Source organism: Syngnathus floridae, chromosome 1 (assembly GCF_059516105.1).
Source record: "Syngnathus floridae isolate MCC-2025c chromosome 1, RoL_Sflo_1.0, whole genome shotgun sequence".
Classification (NCBI taxonomy): Eukaryota; Metazoa; Chordata; class Actinopteri; order Syngnathiformes; family Syngnathidae; genus Syngnathus; species Syngnathus floridae.
The window spans coordinates 7,088,219-7,102,529 of record NC_142413.1 but is presented as its reverse complement, the minus strand read 5'-3'; the positions used below and the strand labels follow the sequence as shown (position 1 = coordinate 7,102,529).

General features: G+C 41.0%; 2 protein-coding genes across 2 annotated transcripts in view; both read right to left on the bottom strand.

The window, feature by feature from the left end:
* Positions 1–8,183, bottom strand: part of sesn4 (sestrin 4) — a 10,652-nt gene extending 2,469 nt beyond the window's left edge. Inside the window, exons 1-9 of the mRNA XM_088369772.1 lie at positions 7,927–8,183; positions 3,284–3,481; positions 2,812–2,994; positions 2,353–2,601; positions 1,817–1,919; positions 1,480–1,604; positions 1,243–1,409; positions 1,015–1,159; positions 1–296 (exon numbers count right to left, since the gene is read on the bottom strand). The exon at positions 1–296 is cut by the window's left edge and continues 2,469 nt beyond it. Of these exons, the coding sequence (XP_088225898.1) occupies positions 207–296; positions 1,015–1,159; positions 1,243–1,409; positions 1,480–1,604; positions 1,817–1,919; positions 2,353–2,601; positions 2,812–2,994; positions 3,284–3,481; positions 7,927–7,992 (1,326 nt within the window). The 5' untranslated portion in view covers positions 7,993–8,183 and the 3' untranslated portion in view covers positions 1–206. The remainder of the gene's footprint in view (positions 297–1,014; positions 1,160–1,242; positions 1,410–1,479; positions 1,605–1,816; positions 1,920–2,352; positions 2,602–2,811; positions 2,995–3,283; positions 3,482–7,926) is intronic.
* Positions 8,184–10,095: 1,912 nt separating this feature from the next.
* Positions 10,096–14,028, bottom strand: LOC148403793 (UDP-N-acetylglucosamine transferase subunit ALG13). Its single transcript, XM_088375354.1, has 4 exons — positions 13,814–14,028; positions 13,347–13,509; positions 12,391–12,529; positions 10,096–11,600 (listed from the first exon to the last, which is right to left on the bottom strand). The coding sequence occupies exons 1-4, from the start codon at positions 13,892–13,894 to the stop codon at positions 11,489–11,491; spliced, it is 495 nt and encodes a 164-aa protein (XP_088231480.1). The 5' UTR covers positions 13,895–14,028; the 3' UTR covers positions 10,096–11,488.
* Positions 14,029–14,311: the final 283 nt, after the last annotated feature.

Sequence of the window (14,311 nt, the reverse complement as noted above, 5' to 3'; positions counted from 1 at the left end):
AAAGTTGATGTGAATTGTCACCCAAAAGCTGAATACTATTTTGTGAGTTCTGTCTGAAGTCTTTTCAGGATTGCACATGAGGAGAGGCGGTGTGGCACATCTTTGGGGCACACACGCGCTCTTCCTAATTTAGACGTCGATACGTCAAGCGGGTGTACCTCGATGGAGAAGGAAGAAAAAAAGAAGCGTGCACTTGCGAGAGGCTCTCAGGCGATCATGTACTGAGTGATGGCTCTCAGGGCGTAAAGGAGCTCCGCTTGCAGACGCGCCTCCATGATGAGTAAATTCATGTGGATCTGGAAAAGGAGGAGAAAGACGATTGCAACGAAAATGCGCCACATTTTCCGTAGAAAGAAAATCCATATCGGGATTTGCTATGGGTTTATTTTGAATCTTGGTTTTTTTTTTTTTTTAAATCTTAATTTTTAAATTTGTTAAATCATTTCTAATCCGTTTTAAGAGATGTTTTAATTGTTTTTTTTACCATTTTTAGTTTTTATAAGTTTTGTTTTTATTGGTTTTAGTTCCTTTTTTTCTTATGTGCAAGATTCAAAAAAGAAAATCATTAGTGCAAAGAAAATGTATATTTTTAAACACAACCATCCACAAATCAAACTCTAGTAGATAAGTATGAGCGCGTGGATATCAAAGTAGAAAAGGAAAAGAAATATCTCAAATGTCTACATTGATTTAGAAATGCCGTCATGATCATGTGTGTAAATTTGCCTCGTCTATAAAATAGTTAGTTACCAAGATGAATGAGATGACTATTTTCAAGTCAGATCAAAATAGCCAATGTCTATTCTGAAAAAGTGGCCATAGGTAGAATGACCATTTTTGGGGGATGAAAATGTGGGATTTTAGTCATGTGATAAATATTTTAAAAATGTAAACTTCTGGGTATTTGGGCAATGTGGAAACAGTTCTGGAAGTTGGAGAAGGTTTTTGCTCCCAAAACAATTGTATCCATTTTAAAGGAGAATAACACTCAAAAGCTTGCAAGGCTTGACTCACCCGCTCAGATGTTTTAAGAGAAGCCCAGCCAAGCGGAGACGCCGGACTTTTGCTAGGGTCGGGGAAACACGTGACGGCCTTGATGTACACCTTCAGATCTCGCTTCAGGAGCCGGTCCACTTCCCCGTAGTCGTAATCGTCGTACCTGCCGCCGGCAGTAAACAGTCTTTTAAACCGCTCACCGTTTCCACAGCGACAACCAAAGGACATATGAGATGAAAGGCCAACCGAATTCCCAAGATACAGTGGATGTAGTTCCAGACGGCCCTCTTCAGGTCGGGGCCGTGCGGGGACGACACGGAGGTGACATTTCGGAAGCGCTCGTCCAGAAGGTGGCCGATGTCCGAGTACAAGCGGTTGACCAGCGAGAAGCCGTGGTCCTCCCATGAGTAGTCCTGACCACGATTAAAAACAGTCACAATCACTATCTATTAATCTCTACACGGTGTACGACCTTCGACTCACCTGAACTCGAAATACTTGGAAAAGGTCCTCGTCTCTGCGGGCAAATTCCTTGTAATCGAAATCGGGCTCTGTGACGAAGCGAGAGGGGTCGGCGAAGTACATTATCTCGTCTTCTTCTTCAACATCTGAAAAAAAAAAAAACATAAAATAAAAATAACTCAACTCCTAAGATGCAGATTTTTTTAAATTCACTTTAAAAAGTCAATTTTAATCTGCCAGTAATTTATTTTGGATGGAATTACACTGCTGGCCTCTAGATGTCAACACCCTATAATTTTGCATTGTCCAATTTTTAAGACTAATTTAAGGAAATAGACCTTAGTTGTTTTTTGTTTACCGGCTTGGTTGTTCAGCAGACGCTCTTCTCGCTTGTCTCGCTCTTCATGAGCTTTATGGCTCTTGTCCTTCAGATTCAACAGGTCACCACCCGAGTCCACAGACTGACAAAAAAAAAAGAAGAAAAAAATCACAAGGACAGTGTGAGCAATGATTGATTGACAACGTGTGAAAATATTGTTGCCAGACATCATCTGCTAATTTGAAGTTTGTGTCTACTGCTTGGATTTCTCAACAGATTAGAGGTTAGTAAAAAAAAAAAAAAAAAAATCAGTTTTAATAGTTCAATTGATAAAGTTGTGACATTGATTGGCTACACAAAAAGTATATTTTTATACCTAATATTGCATACGGTAACTTTGAAAGTCAATTTTTTTTGTGGGGCATCTATAGGCATTGACGTTAAGTACTTGTAAACTTATAATTCACAGTAGGGCTCTGTACATTGTAAATGACTTTTTCCATGACATTGTAATTTGCTCACAAGCACTTGTATATAGCACTATTACTGTGACATGAGTTCCATTATTTTTTTACCCAGCGTCGTGTAATTTGTTCGGCGACGTCGATTGACTGAGGCCTGTTGGGGTTGCCGTTAGTGACGTCCAAGGCGCAGAAGGTAGGCGGCGTGCCATTGGGAGACTTGCTCGGGGGCGCCGGGTGGCCCCAGTCAGCAGCGTTGGAACCGAACACAAAGCTGCATAGAGAGTGGCAGTGGGCCAGAATCACAACGGCTTGAACCAGCTCGGCCAGAGACCAGCACGGCTCGCCGCACTTCAGCAGCGTCTGCGGGAACACAAGTTAGAACTGGTGGTTAGTGGTCAGCTCCTGGGTTAGCAAATACTGATAATTGGGACAAATTGAACCACTTCTCCACCACTTTCCATCACATTCAGGGAAGGTCTGATTGGTGGATGTGTCTGAATGATTATCATTCCAACAATGAAGTGCATCCTAGCGTCAAGGTGAATGTGTTGATTTTGTTTTTTTTCCCACCTTGATGTCCGAGCAGGCAGCCAGCCAGGGCTGGTGAGCCAGCACCTTGTTGATGTGGTCGAGCAGGCGCAGACGCGAGGGTGCCGCCTCCAAGCCCTGCAGCCACAGGGGGTCGCCACCCAGCCTCAGGAACTGGGCCGAATGCAGGTAGACCAGGTAATTGCAGTGGTGGCGTGCCGCTGCCTAAAAAAAAGCAGCAAAAGATCAAATGAGAATAAAGTTGCGCAGTTTCAAGAATAAAAGAACTAATATTACTGTGGCTTACTGAGCAGTGACTGTTTTTGTATATGCCTGCATTATACTGCCCCCTCGTGGCTAAAGTACACACACCAGAATGGGTAGCAGATTTAATTCTTGTGCAAACCATGTATTTAATCATTACTTTACTGTATAGTTTTTTTTAATCAATTACACTATTATAAAGTTATATTTCTAATTTCAAAATGCACGAGTTTTGCCTTTTTTGACGCACCATGATGGCGATGTAATGGCGGCAGGGCAACGGCAGAGGTCCGTCCATGTGCAAGATGTAGTGCTGCGCTCGCAGGAAGCTTTCCAAATACTGCGGGTGCGAGGCCATCTGCTGCGATACGGCGTCCAGGCTGCCGCGGCCCGCCGCCGTCTTCATCAGCACCAGAGACGCGCGCTCCTTCTCCTTGCTCACCATCGCCTGAACAAACAATCACAAAGAAGCAAAAAAAGCATTCAGTTGGAGCCACTCAAGTAAATACTGCAGCATAAAGTGAGTTTTAATCCGTTTAAACACGTTTAAAGCGTGACCGGGCATTTAACTTTGTTTTGCAAGCCATTGGAAAGGTGCGTGGGAGGGAGGAGGGGCAGATTGTGTGTTTGCCAGGGTGAAATCCCGATCGGTGATTTGAGTGGCAGGCAACTGTGTGTGTGTGCGTGCGTGCGTGCGTCCCCCCCGCTTGCGGCGTCCACATACACTTGGCGGGGGTGGCACGGACTGCGGAAGAGTGTTTCAATTTATAGCCTGTGAGATTGTTGCTTGGACTCTATTTAGGTCAAGAGATGAAGCCTCTTGAGGAACTACCATTTGGAGATACGGTGTAATTAGCTGTGGACTTTGCCAGACTGCTCGACTGTACAACCAAGTTAACACGTGATTATCTGTAAACGCTGTTGATCGATACGAGCATATAAGAAACGTGACATGTGGAGTGAGGTGAAAAGTAAGCGGGGATTCCAAATTGCTGCTAGAATTTTTAGTCATTACGACAAAGTAATATGAATGGGAATTCACGCATGTAGGAAAAAAAAATCGTTGCCTTTCCTGCCATTTTCACGTCATTACAACATTTCTTAACACGTAACAAGAATGGGGATTCACACGTCTAAGAAAAGAACAAATCCTCGACTTTCCTGCCTATTGGATTTAGATACCAACAAATAGACAATAGCTCTGACTGACAATTCAACAAGTCCCACATGCACGCACACGCGCAATACAAGCAGGAACAAATCCAAGCAAAATGCAGCGTTTAAAATTGTCAAGAATTAAAAAGTTTTGCTGTCATTTTGCCATTCATCCCAGTATGCAAACGATATTGCCTGTCAGTGACAATGGCTCATTCTGATTGGCTGTTAGCTCGTAGATGCAAATCATTGTACGAGATACAAATGGACTATGAGAAAGTACACAAAAGCAACGAAACGGCATCTAAAATGGAATTAGCTGTAAATGAACCTTAAAACTTTTGATTTAGATTTAATCCTGCTTGTATGACTGTGTTGCGTAAGGTTGCATATACGTGTGCATTTTATTACCCATGGTTTGATACAGGAAAAAAAAAAGGGAATTTTTATGCTGACTTGGAAAATGTGTTTTGCCATCATGACTGTCTTGGTGGGGAAACAATGAGGAAATGTATGAGGTCTTTTCGCAAGTGAAGTGTGTCTAGGGAGAAGCAGAGCCACAGCTGACTGGCAAAAATTTCCCTTCATGTGAAAGCGAAAGTTCAAGATATCTTTCACTGACAATATATGACAGGTAAAATAGTGTTCCTCTTACTGCTGAATTGTAAATTTAGAGAGTACACGATACTTGTAATGAATATTATTGTCTTATACGCCATTTTTAAAGTACACTTTAAGCGGGAACAACAAAAAACAGTTTGAGGCGAGCAGTCTTCGCTTCTTGTTTGTGAGTCTTTCTTTCATTTCCTCAAACTGATTTTTTTTCCATGTCTTCAAGAACAAGCACCGATGATACTGAAAAAAGTGTTTTAATAAACACATTTGGTGTTATGAGTGTCAAATTATATTCTAATGTCATGATTACATAATCTCTCCATTACAGTCTTATTTGGGTCCAGTCAGACATGCAAAGTATAAATTAATTTTGTTGTAATATTGGCTGACAACAAACAAGTAAAGGTGCCGACACACACCTTACTGTGCACGCAGGTGGAAAAAAAAAAAATGAAGTGGGGGAACCACACACCCGCATGAAAAAGGAGCGCGGGTGAAAAAAAAAACCTGTTGCATGTGGGTGGATAGCGCTAAAAAAAATAAATCACCATTTAGGAGATGATGGGAGCTATTACAAAGCACATTTTGTTCTGTGCAGTAAACATTGAGAAGGAGGAGGGCATGACCGCCAAGGCTTTTGTGCATACAAATGCGACAGCAACACAAAAAAAACACAAGCAAGGATGGAACTAATAATTAATTCTAAATGGATTCATTGGTTAATTATCTTATTGATGGATTGACTTGAGCTTGTGATGACAGGAATGTAGGCCAAAAGGAGCAGCCTCAGTGCCATCAAATGAGAAGAACCCCCTTAAAGTGAATGCCAATCTGATAGACCACAGATTTTGAAGGATTGCTGTGAAAAACAATTTATAAAAAAAAAAAAAAAAAGATGGCCATCATTCGGCAGCCAAAACCAAAGGAAGAGTGGCGAGGTTGTTTTGTTTCTTCCAGCCGCCAGGCGGGAAAATGTGAAAAACACCAACGGGAATCAAAGTCAAGACAAAGACCAGGGATATGGCGGTAGCGATCAACATACAAAGACGAAAAACAAAATGGCTTCTCGGGGGGTACATGTGACATCTTGAGTCGTGCGTGTGTGTGTGTTTGTTTTTGTGGGTCACAGTAGCAGGACATTTAATCCGCATGCCGATTGCGTCCCAATCACGCGGCGGGCCTGGCATAAATTCATCCGGAAACACATGGGCTGCTTTTGGCCGTGCAATTCGAACTGAGATCGGCCGCGGCACAAAACCAGCCAAAGAAGCCGCAGGATGCCGACGAAGAGGAGGAGGAGAAGGAGGGAAAGAAGAAATAAGGAGAAGACAATACTACACCAGGGTGAAGAGAGAAACCTTTCATGAAGCCTATAAACATGAATTTCATTCATTATAAAAAATGGGCTTGGCGTTTCCATGAAGCCATTTGAGCATTTATTCAGTCTCCTTGACATCCAGCATAAGCTACAGGCACTTATACAATCTTTTTTTCCTCACTATCAGAAGCCATTTCAGGACACTATTTCTCCCAGGAAACATTTTTATTTTCACAAATAGTGCCACTTCTGGCCTACTAGTACATAGTTAGCTCGTAAACAAACTACTCTGCTGGAAACAATATTGGGCCCAAAACTAGCTCCTAGTCTCTTCTCCATGAAGCCATTTGAGCATGTACCATCCATCCGTCCGTCATGTTACTCGTGAGGCAAAAACTGCATGAGGAGACAATTGCATGACACTACTACTAAATGACTAAGGTGCTGTGTCATTTTTTTTTCACTACTGATGTTACTTTAGGCTTACTAAAATGCAACTCAACAACGGTGCTGCACTCGAGGCCAAACTAGTGAGCATGTGTGCAGAAAGGTCAAACAATATAGCAGAAATTGTTTTTCTAGTAAGATTCAGTCACTAGCCGTTACTAGTGACAAGGATTTCTCACTAGTAATAGTGGGGGCGGGTTAGTGGGGTTGAGGGTCTTACCAGTACCAATAAAGTGTACTAGTGCATGGATCTTACTTTGGATTAGGGATATTGAATACATGTTGAGACGCTCCCCGCAGAAGAAGAAAGATACGTGAAGAGGAGCAAGACAAACAAAACTGTGCTGCAGGATGAAGAAGAAAATCTTGCAATTTCACAGGTTTTTTTTTTTTTTTTAAATTGGCTTTACGATCGAATTGTATTCGCCTTTGGTGCATAAAAATGTTTGTTGGTGACAACGAGAGCCCTTTCTCCAGCAAATCCTTCACTGCTCTCACATTCCTCCTGCCTTTTTTTTGCTTTCTAACTGCAGCAAACACGTCTCTCCTCTTTTTTGGACTAGAGACAGCGCCCCCATATAGGTTGCAAAGCGAATAGCAGTGGCACAGGAGAAAAACAACTTTGATTGGCAGTCCTTGTTGAGCTGCAAAAACATCACTACAAAACACACACACACACAAAAAACCCCAGAATGGCGCAGAGCATCAATCAATTTGGATGAAAATGCAAAACAGTCACAATTTTGCTGAGGCTGCCCCTGCACTGCACATCTTCCTTCACTTGACACTTTTCCTTCCAAAATCTTCTCGGGTTGACGTCATCCCCCACCTCTAGTGAAGCTTGTAACTCATCCATTTCAACACAGCCCAGTGTTGCGCTTTTGCCACACATATGTCATGATTCGTGTATAAACTATGGTAATAAATTAAATGTATACAATTAAGTCACATAAACGCGACATGTATTAAGAGTAACGAGAAAGTACCCTTAAACGGAAAAGGATCCATTCCCAAAGTTGTTTCACGATGGCTACAAGTCAAAGAAATAAAGTTTTTACAAGATGAATGATATATATATATATATATATATATATATATATATATATATATATATATATATATATATATATATATACACACACACACACACACACACACACACACACACGATATTAGTACTATGCTACGCCAAAGTTACCAGACTGAAAGCGAGTTAACAAAATTTCGGTGGTGCAATAAAACAAAAGTAGATATCAAATGTAAGAGGGTTTTATTTTGGACCTTGAGCCAAATGCATGGAGTGCCCGCTATGCTGTTTAGCCGTTAAGTGCTCCCGTAACTTAGCCGCCTTCGCCTACCTGTTTCTGGACTCTCTGGTACTGGCTTCTGAGCGGGTACTCCATTTTATTCGTACAGATGATCATTTTCCAGCCCAGTGTGCTAATTACATGAACGCGGTTATGTCTGATCGGTCCCCCGCCGGGTGCTGCTCGTAACAAAAGGCGAAGTAGGAGGTGGAAGACCGGAGAAACAGAGCACCGGAGGCCGCGTACGGCGTTCTGCCCCGGTAGACGAGTGACGACTGAGTCCAGGCAAAAGCTGCCAGCATGTGAATTGACAGCAACGACTGCAGTGGGGCCAATCAGAGCAAAGGAGGTGAACGTCAGATGCCGGTTCCGTTAGCGGCGCAGCCAATCACAGTAGAAGGTAGGCGGGCGTACTTCCGTAGCCGAGCTACTTGGCCAATCATAGCCTTTTATATGAGTCTTTTTTTGTATAATCTTTGGCAATCGTTTTTCTTCTTTGCGTCTTGAATGAATTGTCAAACCTGTTTTTAAATGTGCACTAAAAATAATGTGGAATAGATGGGAAAAGCCAATGACAGCAAAGGAGAGCGCGAGACGAGCGGGTCTGGCAACTGCGTGGCCAATCATAGCGAAGAAAGGACGGAAGACGTGGAGGTTCCGGTGTCAGGTAGCCAATCACAGCACAGCAAGGGCGGGTTTGGCTGCCGAGGGGCGGACACTAAAGTGCTACGATGCCTTCGGCAAACAAGTGCACACAAAACACACAAAGGATCTAACATTTAACAACGTGCCCTCTATTTGGGACGCCAAGCTTATTAAAAAAAAATCAAAACAAAAAGGGACTTTTATTATTATTATTAAATAATAAAATATGAAGACTGTGGACATTAGACCTAGTGTGTATTTCTTTTAAGAGAGACATCCATACGACAATCCACAACATGAAGCTCGCACATTTATCTCCGTTTGACTTAATGAGACAAACATGTATGCATGTGAACAACAACTAAGTCTTTGATTGGATTGATTAAGCTGCCTTTTTGCCACGGAAGGGCTTTTGAATGGGAACACGTGTATTTGCACGGACAGAAAACAAAATCTGTTGATCAACAATATGAAACTCCCTATATTAGACTAGGGGTTTAGAAATAAGAATTCAGTCAAAATCCTTTATTTTGGGCAACTGGCCATAGCCGGCAGATAACCCAAAGATTTCTGATGAATAAATTTGAAGTGCTGAAATTTGAGCCAAGAATCAACCACTAAATTTCCTCATTCAAATTGGTCAATGGATTTGAATTGACGAGCAACACAAACTGCAAGAGTCCTGAAAATAACAATGGAACAAAGACCTGATGTGAATTTTGTCATTCTTCGTGTAAGAACAGCAAGAGGGACAAACAAAAAGATCGGAAACATTAGAAATTTAGAACTTCTACAGTTTCATCTTGAAGTTTTACCCCAAATCCTAATCCCGCTAACTTTCTGAGTTGTGTATCTTTTCAGTTGTTTATTAAAGTTACTGTAAAACTGACACAGTTGTGATTCTTTGCATGGCCTTCCTTGGTCCAGTTCTGTTGTGATGAATAGGACGATTGTTCTTAAAGCGCTCGACATAACAGTTTTAAATCAAGTTGTTATTCACGCACTTATGAAAACAGGAGTCACGGCATTCCGACTGTCCTCAAGTGTGTACACATAATAATTTTTAACTATGAATTTTGCCCGACTGCATAATTTCAAAGTTACCAGACTAATGACATACCCACAGAGGTGGCAAAAGTAGACTCTGGTAAAGGGACCAATTCTACTCCTGTACTTATATAAGTACAAATACAAGCATCATTTTAACATTTGTGCCTGCTTTTAATATTCTCCTATTACAATAAATCTCAATGCAAGGCAGAAGTAGGCCAAAGTAAAGAACCTGCAGGGTCACAAGAGGAAGTGCTTATGCTAAACTAAAAAAAAAGGAAGAAAAACAACCTAAAAAAATTCCATTTATTATAAATAACAGTACAGTCGTACAGTAAGCCCTCAACTCCTGTCTCCTGTCATTGTGCCCACCCCCCCAAAAAAAGTGTGTGTGTGGGGGGGGGGGGGGGGGGCACACAGAGTTGCTTCGTACAACCATCTCACTGTCTGGCAGCAATGCAAGATGTCAAAAGAAGCGCAATGGAAGGAGGGGAAAAAACAAAATAGCCATCATGCACGACAGCGTGAGAGAAAGAGCGAGTGTCCACCTTTATTAAATTACTTGAGGCTTTGCGCAAACATCATGTGGATCCTATTGAAGAAGCTGGCAGAACCGGTCTGAACAAGCAGACGGCTAACAATCAGTTAGGAGCCATCTGCTTGCTAGCTAGGTTGGATATGGGGGGGTGGGACTCAAGTGCTTAATACTATTATTTAAGAGAGTTGGAAGTATCTCAATCAAAGCCATACATAAGCAAAATGTGAGCATTTCTCTTCCTTGCGATCATCATCAGCAAAAGCCTGATCAACAGTTGTCTAAAAAAAAAAAAAAAATTGAGCGACATGATAACCCAAACATGCAAATTACTGTTAGCCCATCCAATAATGTTTTCTGCTATCTATTAACATACTCGCAAACCTTTGTTAGACAAAATAATATGAGTAATGTTTACTTTTGGGATGTATCAGTTTTACAATCAACTTCAACTGGAGGCAAGCACACCGTACCTCTAATTTGTACAGGATAAAGAAGTCTTCTTTTCCTCTAAGTGATGTTAAATGATTAGGGAGAGAATAAGAACACGCACTAACCAATACTTTAAAAGTGTGTCTTCAATAAGCCTAAACGTTTAAAGGGTGTTGGTATGGTAAAACCAGCAATTATTTTTTTTATAATGTGGTCACTACAGTATATGATGCATTGCCAAGCAAAGGTTGACTGACTGTATGTGTATTTTTACATGCTGAGAAGTGTAGAAAGTGATCTATGAGTATGATGCTTCATTGCCTTTACTTGTGCGAGGTCTGCAAAACATACAAGACTGAGGTGACATTGATAGCGCATAGACAAAACAGCCTGAATTGCACTTTGGCCCACATACACAAGATGGAGCACGAGATTGATTAAAAATTAAACAAAATAAAACTGCTGTTCCTCGGTGAGGATATGAAAATAAAGGAGAAATACCGCAACATTTTCCAGTAGTACTCATTACATGTTTGTGGCATGCTTCTGTCAAAATATTCCAGGAACAACGTCACCGAGCAATCGTGTCGCTTAGCATAAGCTAACAATGGCAACTAATGTGTTTACCCATCAAAACTCATTGCAGCTCGGCTTACCTTTCAGCTTTGACGTGATACCAAGGCACTCGTAATGGAATGTTTTTGTTTCTGCATTAAAACAATACAATGCAGTGTCGCCCTGCTGTCACTTGAAAGTGGCACGGGATCTTCACTCAGCCTAGCAGATTATGTTATAGGTGAGGAAACACAGTGTGAGAGGGCAGTTGGTGTGTAAATCAGCCTTACTGTTAGGAAAAATATGCATGGGCATGAATTCCAGAGACCCAAGAAAATGTGAAATAAAAAAACAATAATTTTCCATATTAAGTCCAAATTAAAATGATGGTAAGATTTACTTGAGTCCAAGTGCTTTGTCCATAAAGTCTGCAAATTTTTTCGGCTGACCCGGCACAAAAGGCTGAAGGACGGAAAGGTCCATGCACTTCAGGGTTTCTGTCAGCGTTCTGCGAGAGGAAGAAGGAGAAAAAAGGGTCTCACTCAACTTAATCATCCCTCTGTACAATCGAGCCCCAGGGTTCTCATTAAAAAAAATACATGAATAGATAAAGTACACAAACTGTCCACTGTAGGTTATTTTTTTCAGAACAAATTCATTTTTTTCAGAATAAAATAATAATAATCCATGAGTCAAGATGTATTTTTTGAAATTCACATTAAAATATGGCTTTCTTCCTTTGTTTAAGGTTAATTTAACATCATAATATCCTGACTATTTAGGAAAAAACAAAACCCACAACTTTATGGTTGTTTGATTACATTTTTTTTTCTTTTACATGGGACGATTATTATTTTTTCCTTCAAAGATAAGCAACTTTCTAATTGTTTTGCATTCTACGCTCCTCTTCTAAAATACTATAAAAAATAAGACTATGTTTAAAAACATTGTAAATGTAAAAAGTATGACATCAGCGGATGGGATTCTGCCAGCTACCCAAATCAGAATGAATTCTTTTTGGCCAAATTTGGAGGTTAAACTTACTACATGGTAACGTGATAACAAATCTTGCTGTCTTTAATCATTATAAAATGATACCGAACTGTTTTTGCTATCTCATCATGTTAACCTACAGCATAATCTGCTTCTATTCTCTTTTTGGGGTACTGTCGAAAAAGTTAGGACACCTCTGCTTTATGTTTAATTTGCAGCAGTGTGTCCCTGGAATTTTTTTTTTCTTTTTTTCCCTCTGGACCCAAATACGTTTGAGAACCCCTCCCCAGGTCTACATTACATACAGGCAAGTGCAGTAGAGCAAGTGCGAGTCCTTGTGCAGCTGTCGGGCCAGTTCCAGCTGGTGGTTGTCCATCAGCTTGTCATTGACCACCACCAGCAGGGCTTTGCCAGCACCCAGTGCTTCCAAGCAACTTCCGGCCCCTGACAGAAACAAGATCCACATTCCTTAACATGTCCACGAGCCCATCGGCAAATTCCCGGTTTCACTTCACATGTCGACATGTTTTAATGGATGTGTGAACGTTTAAAAAAAAAAAAAAAAACATCCAAAAGGTAGACATGGACGTGAGCAAAGTTGGAAATGGAGTCTGAGTTATTGTTTTCAAAGTTGGTGACTCTTTCTTTTTTTGTTACACAGTCCTCACCACCCTTGAACACCTGCTCTCACGGTCACAACACACACTTTCAACTACCCACGGTGGCACAGATGCTGTTTACACCAAACTGTGCAGACAAACAATCTGTTAGAGTATCAGGTGTCAGAATTTGTCCGACTTGTGACATTTTGTCATTTCTGTGCTCCAGAATTCACATGACAAGCCGCGATTTACCATTTCATCTTCATCTTCTACTTAAAAGTCACACTGATAGCTGATCCAAAGCGATACAATCCTGCCATCTACTGGCCTTTGTTCATTATTACAGTTATATAGAGGCAGGAATTTCACACATTCTTTAAAAATGAAGTATTGATAATTATATTACTGGCAGAAATACAGGACCCCAAACATAATATTTGCTCAGGGCCTAATGGAGGTGTGGAGGCTGGCTAAAGCCATAAAAAGATGCTAAAACAATAGAAGAGCAAGATAATCATTTAGATTTTTTTACCCCCACCTTTACAACGTCACAAAATCTTTTTATATCCACTCGTAGTTACACTTGCATTTGCTTGAAATTCTGAAGGCAACTGAGTAAAATGTATTCAAACAGAAAATGAGCATTGCAGAGTACTTGCCTGCATGACTGACGATGAGATCTGCCTGTTCCATCTCCTTGGCTATGGAGTCCTTGAAGCGAAAAACTTCCATGGTGACGTGTGGAAAGTTCTTAGGATCCGGCAGAACGGCTCCTCTTCCTACCTGGAGAACCAAACGTTCATAGCCACGATGTTTTAATGCCTGATAGAAGAAAAAAAAACACTGGTTTATTCACTTGAAATACAATCAACCTGGATAGTCATAAAAATCACAAATTTGCCAAAGCCGTGTCTAATATAAAACTAGGGCTTTGGTGTCATCTTGTGGCATGTATAAAAATTACAATGTGCTATTTGTGGCAACACTTGTAAAAGTCCACTCCAATTTCATTATTCTGAATGAAGTGTTGAATCTGAGCACAACCTAATAAAACATAGCTTGGAATTCTGTGCTGCAACATACGTATTCGATAAACGGCTTTTGCGGTGCATCAAATTATTATCACCTCAATGGCCTCAATGGACGTGATTTCCTTGATGAGGTCGTCAAAGCTTGTCGTGCCCACAGTAACAAACACAGATTTCATGTCTGCTCACGGCGTGATCCTCACGCGGACTTGGCCATTTTAGGCCTTTTTTTTATGTCTTATGTCTCAGTTGGCAGGGCAGTAGCCAGGTCGTGGCGTAAATATGACCATCACTTCCGTATTTACCCCTGACGTCACAGCTTTAAGATTAAAAAGAAAACATGCACTGCCTCTGACGGTTGGAGGCTAAACTGCAATATTTTTGAGAAATGAAGTGGAAGCCCGTTTAAATGCTAATTACTAGAAAAGCAAGTTGAGCACTTCTTCGATTAACGTTTTTCCAACAAGAGATTAGTGCAATAGTACACATTTTCTCCATACTAGTAAGAAAAGTCAGTGCAGTAGTAAGAAATAGTAGTCTTGTGTAAAAGTATTTTAACAGTCAGTTACTAGTCAGCTACCAGTACAACTTACATA

Coding starts and splice junctions, on each gene's coding strand:
- LOC148403793 (XM_088375354.1), bottom strand. CDS start 13,894: ATGAAATCTGTGTTTGTTACTGTGGGCACGACAAGCTTTGACGACCTC. Junction 13,510..13,813: donor CGTCCATTGAGGCCATTGAG/GTGATAATAATT, acceptor TTCTTCTATCAG/GCATTAAAACATCGTGGCTA. Junction 12,530..13,346: donor TCTCATCGTCAGTCATGCAG/GCAAGTACTCTG, acceptor TGTTTCTGTCAG/GGGCCGGAAGTTGCTTGGAA.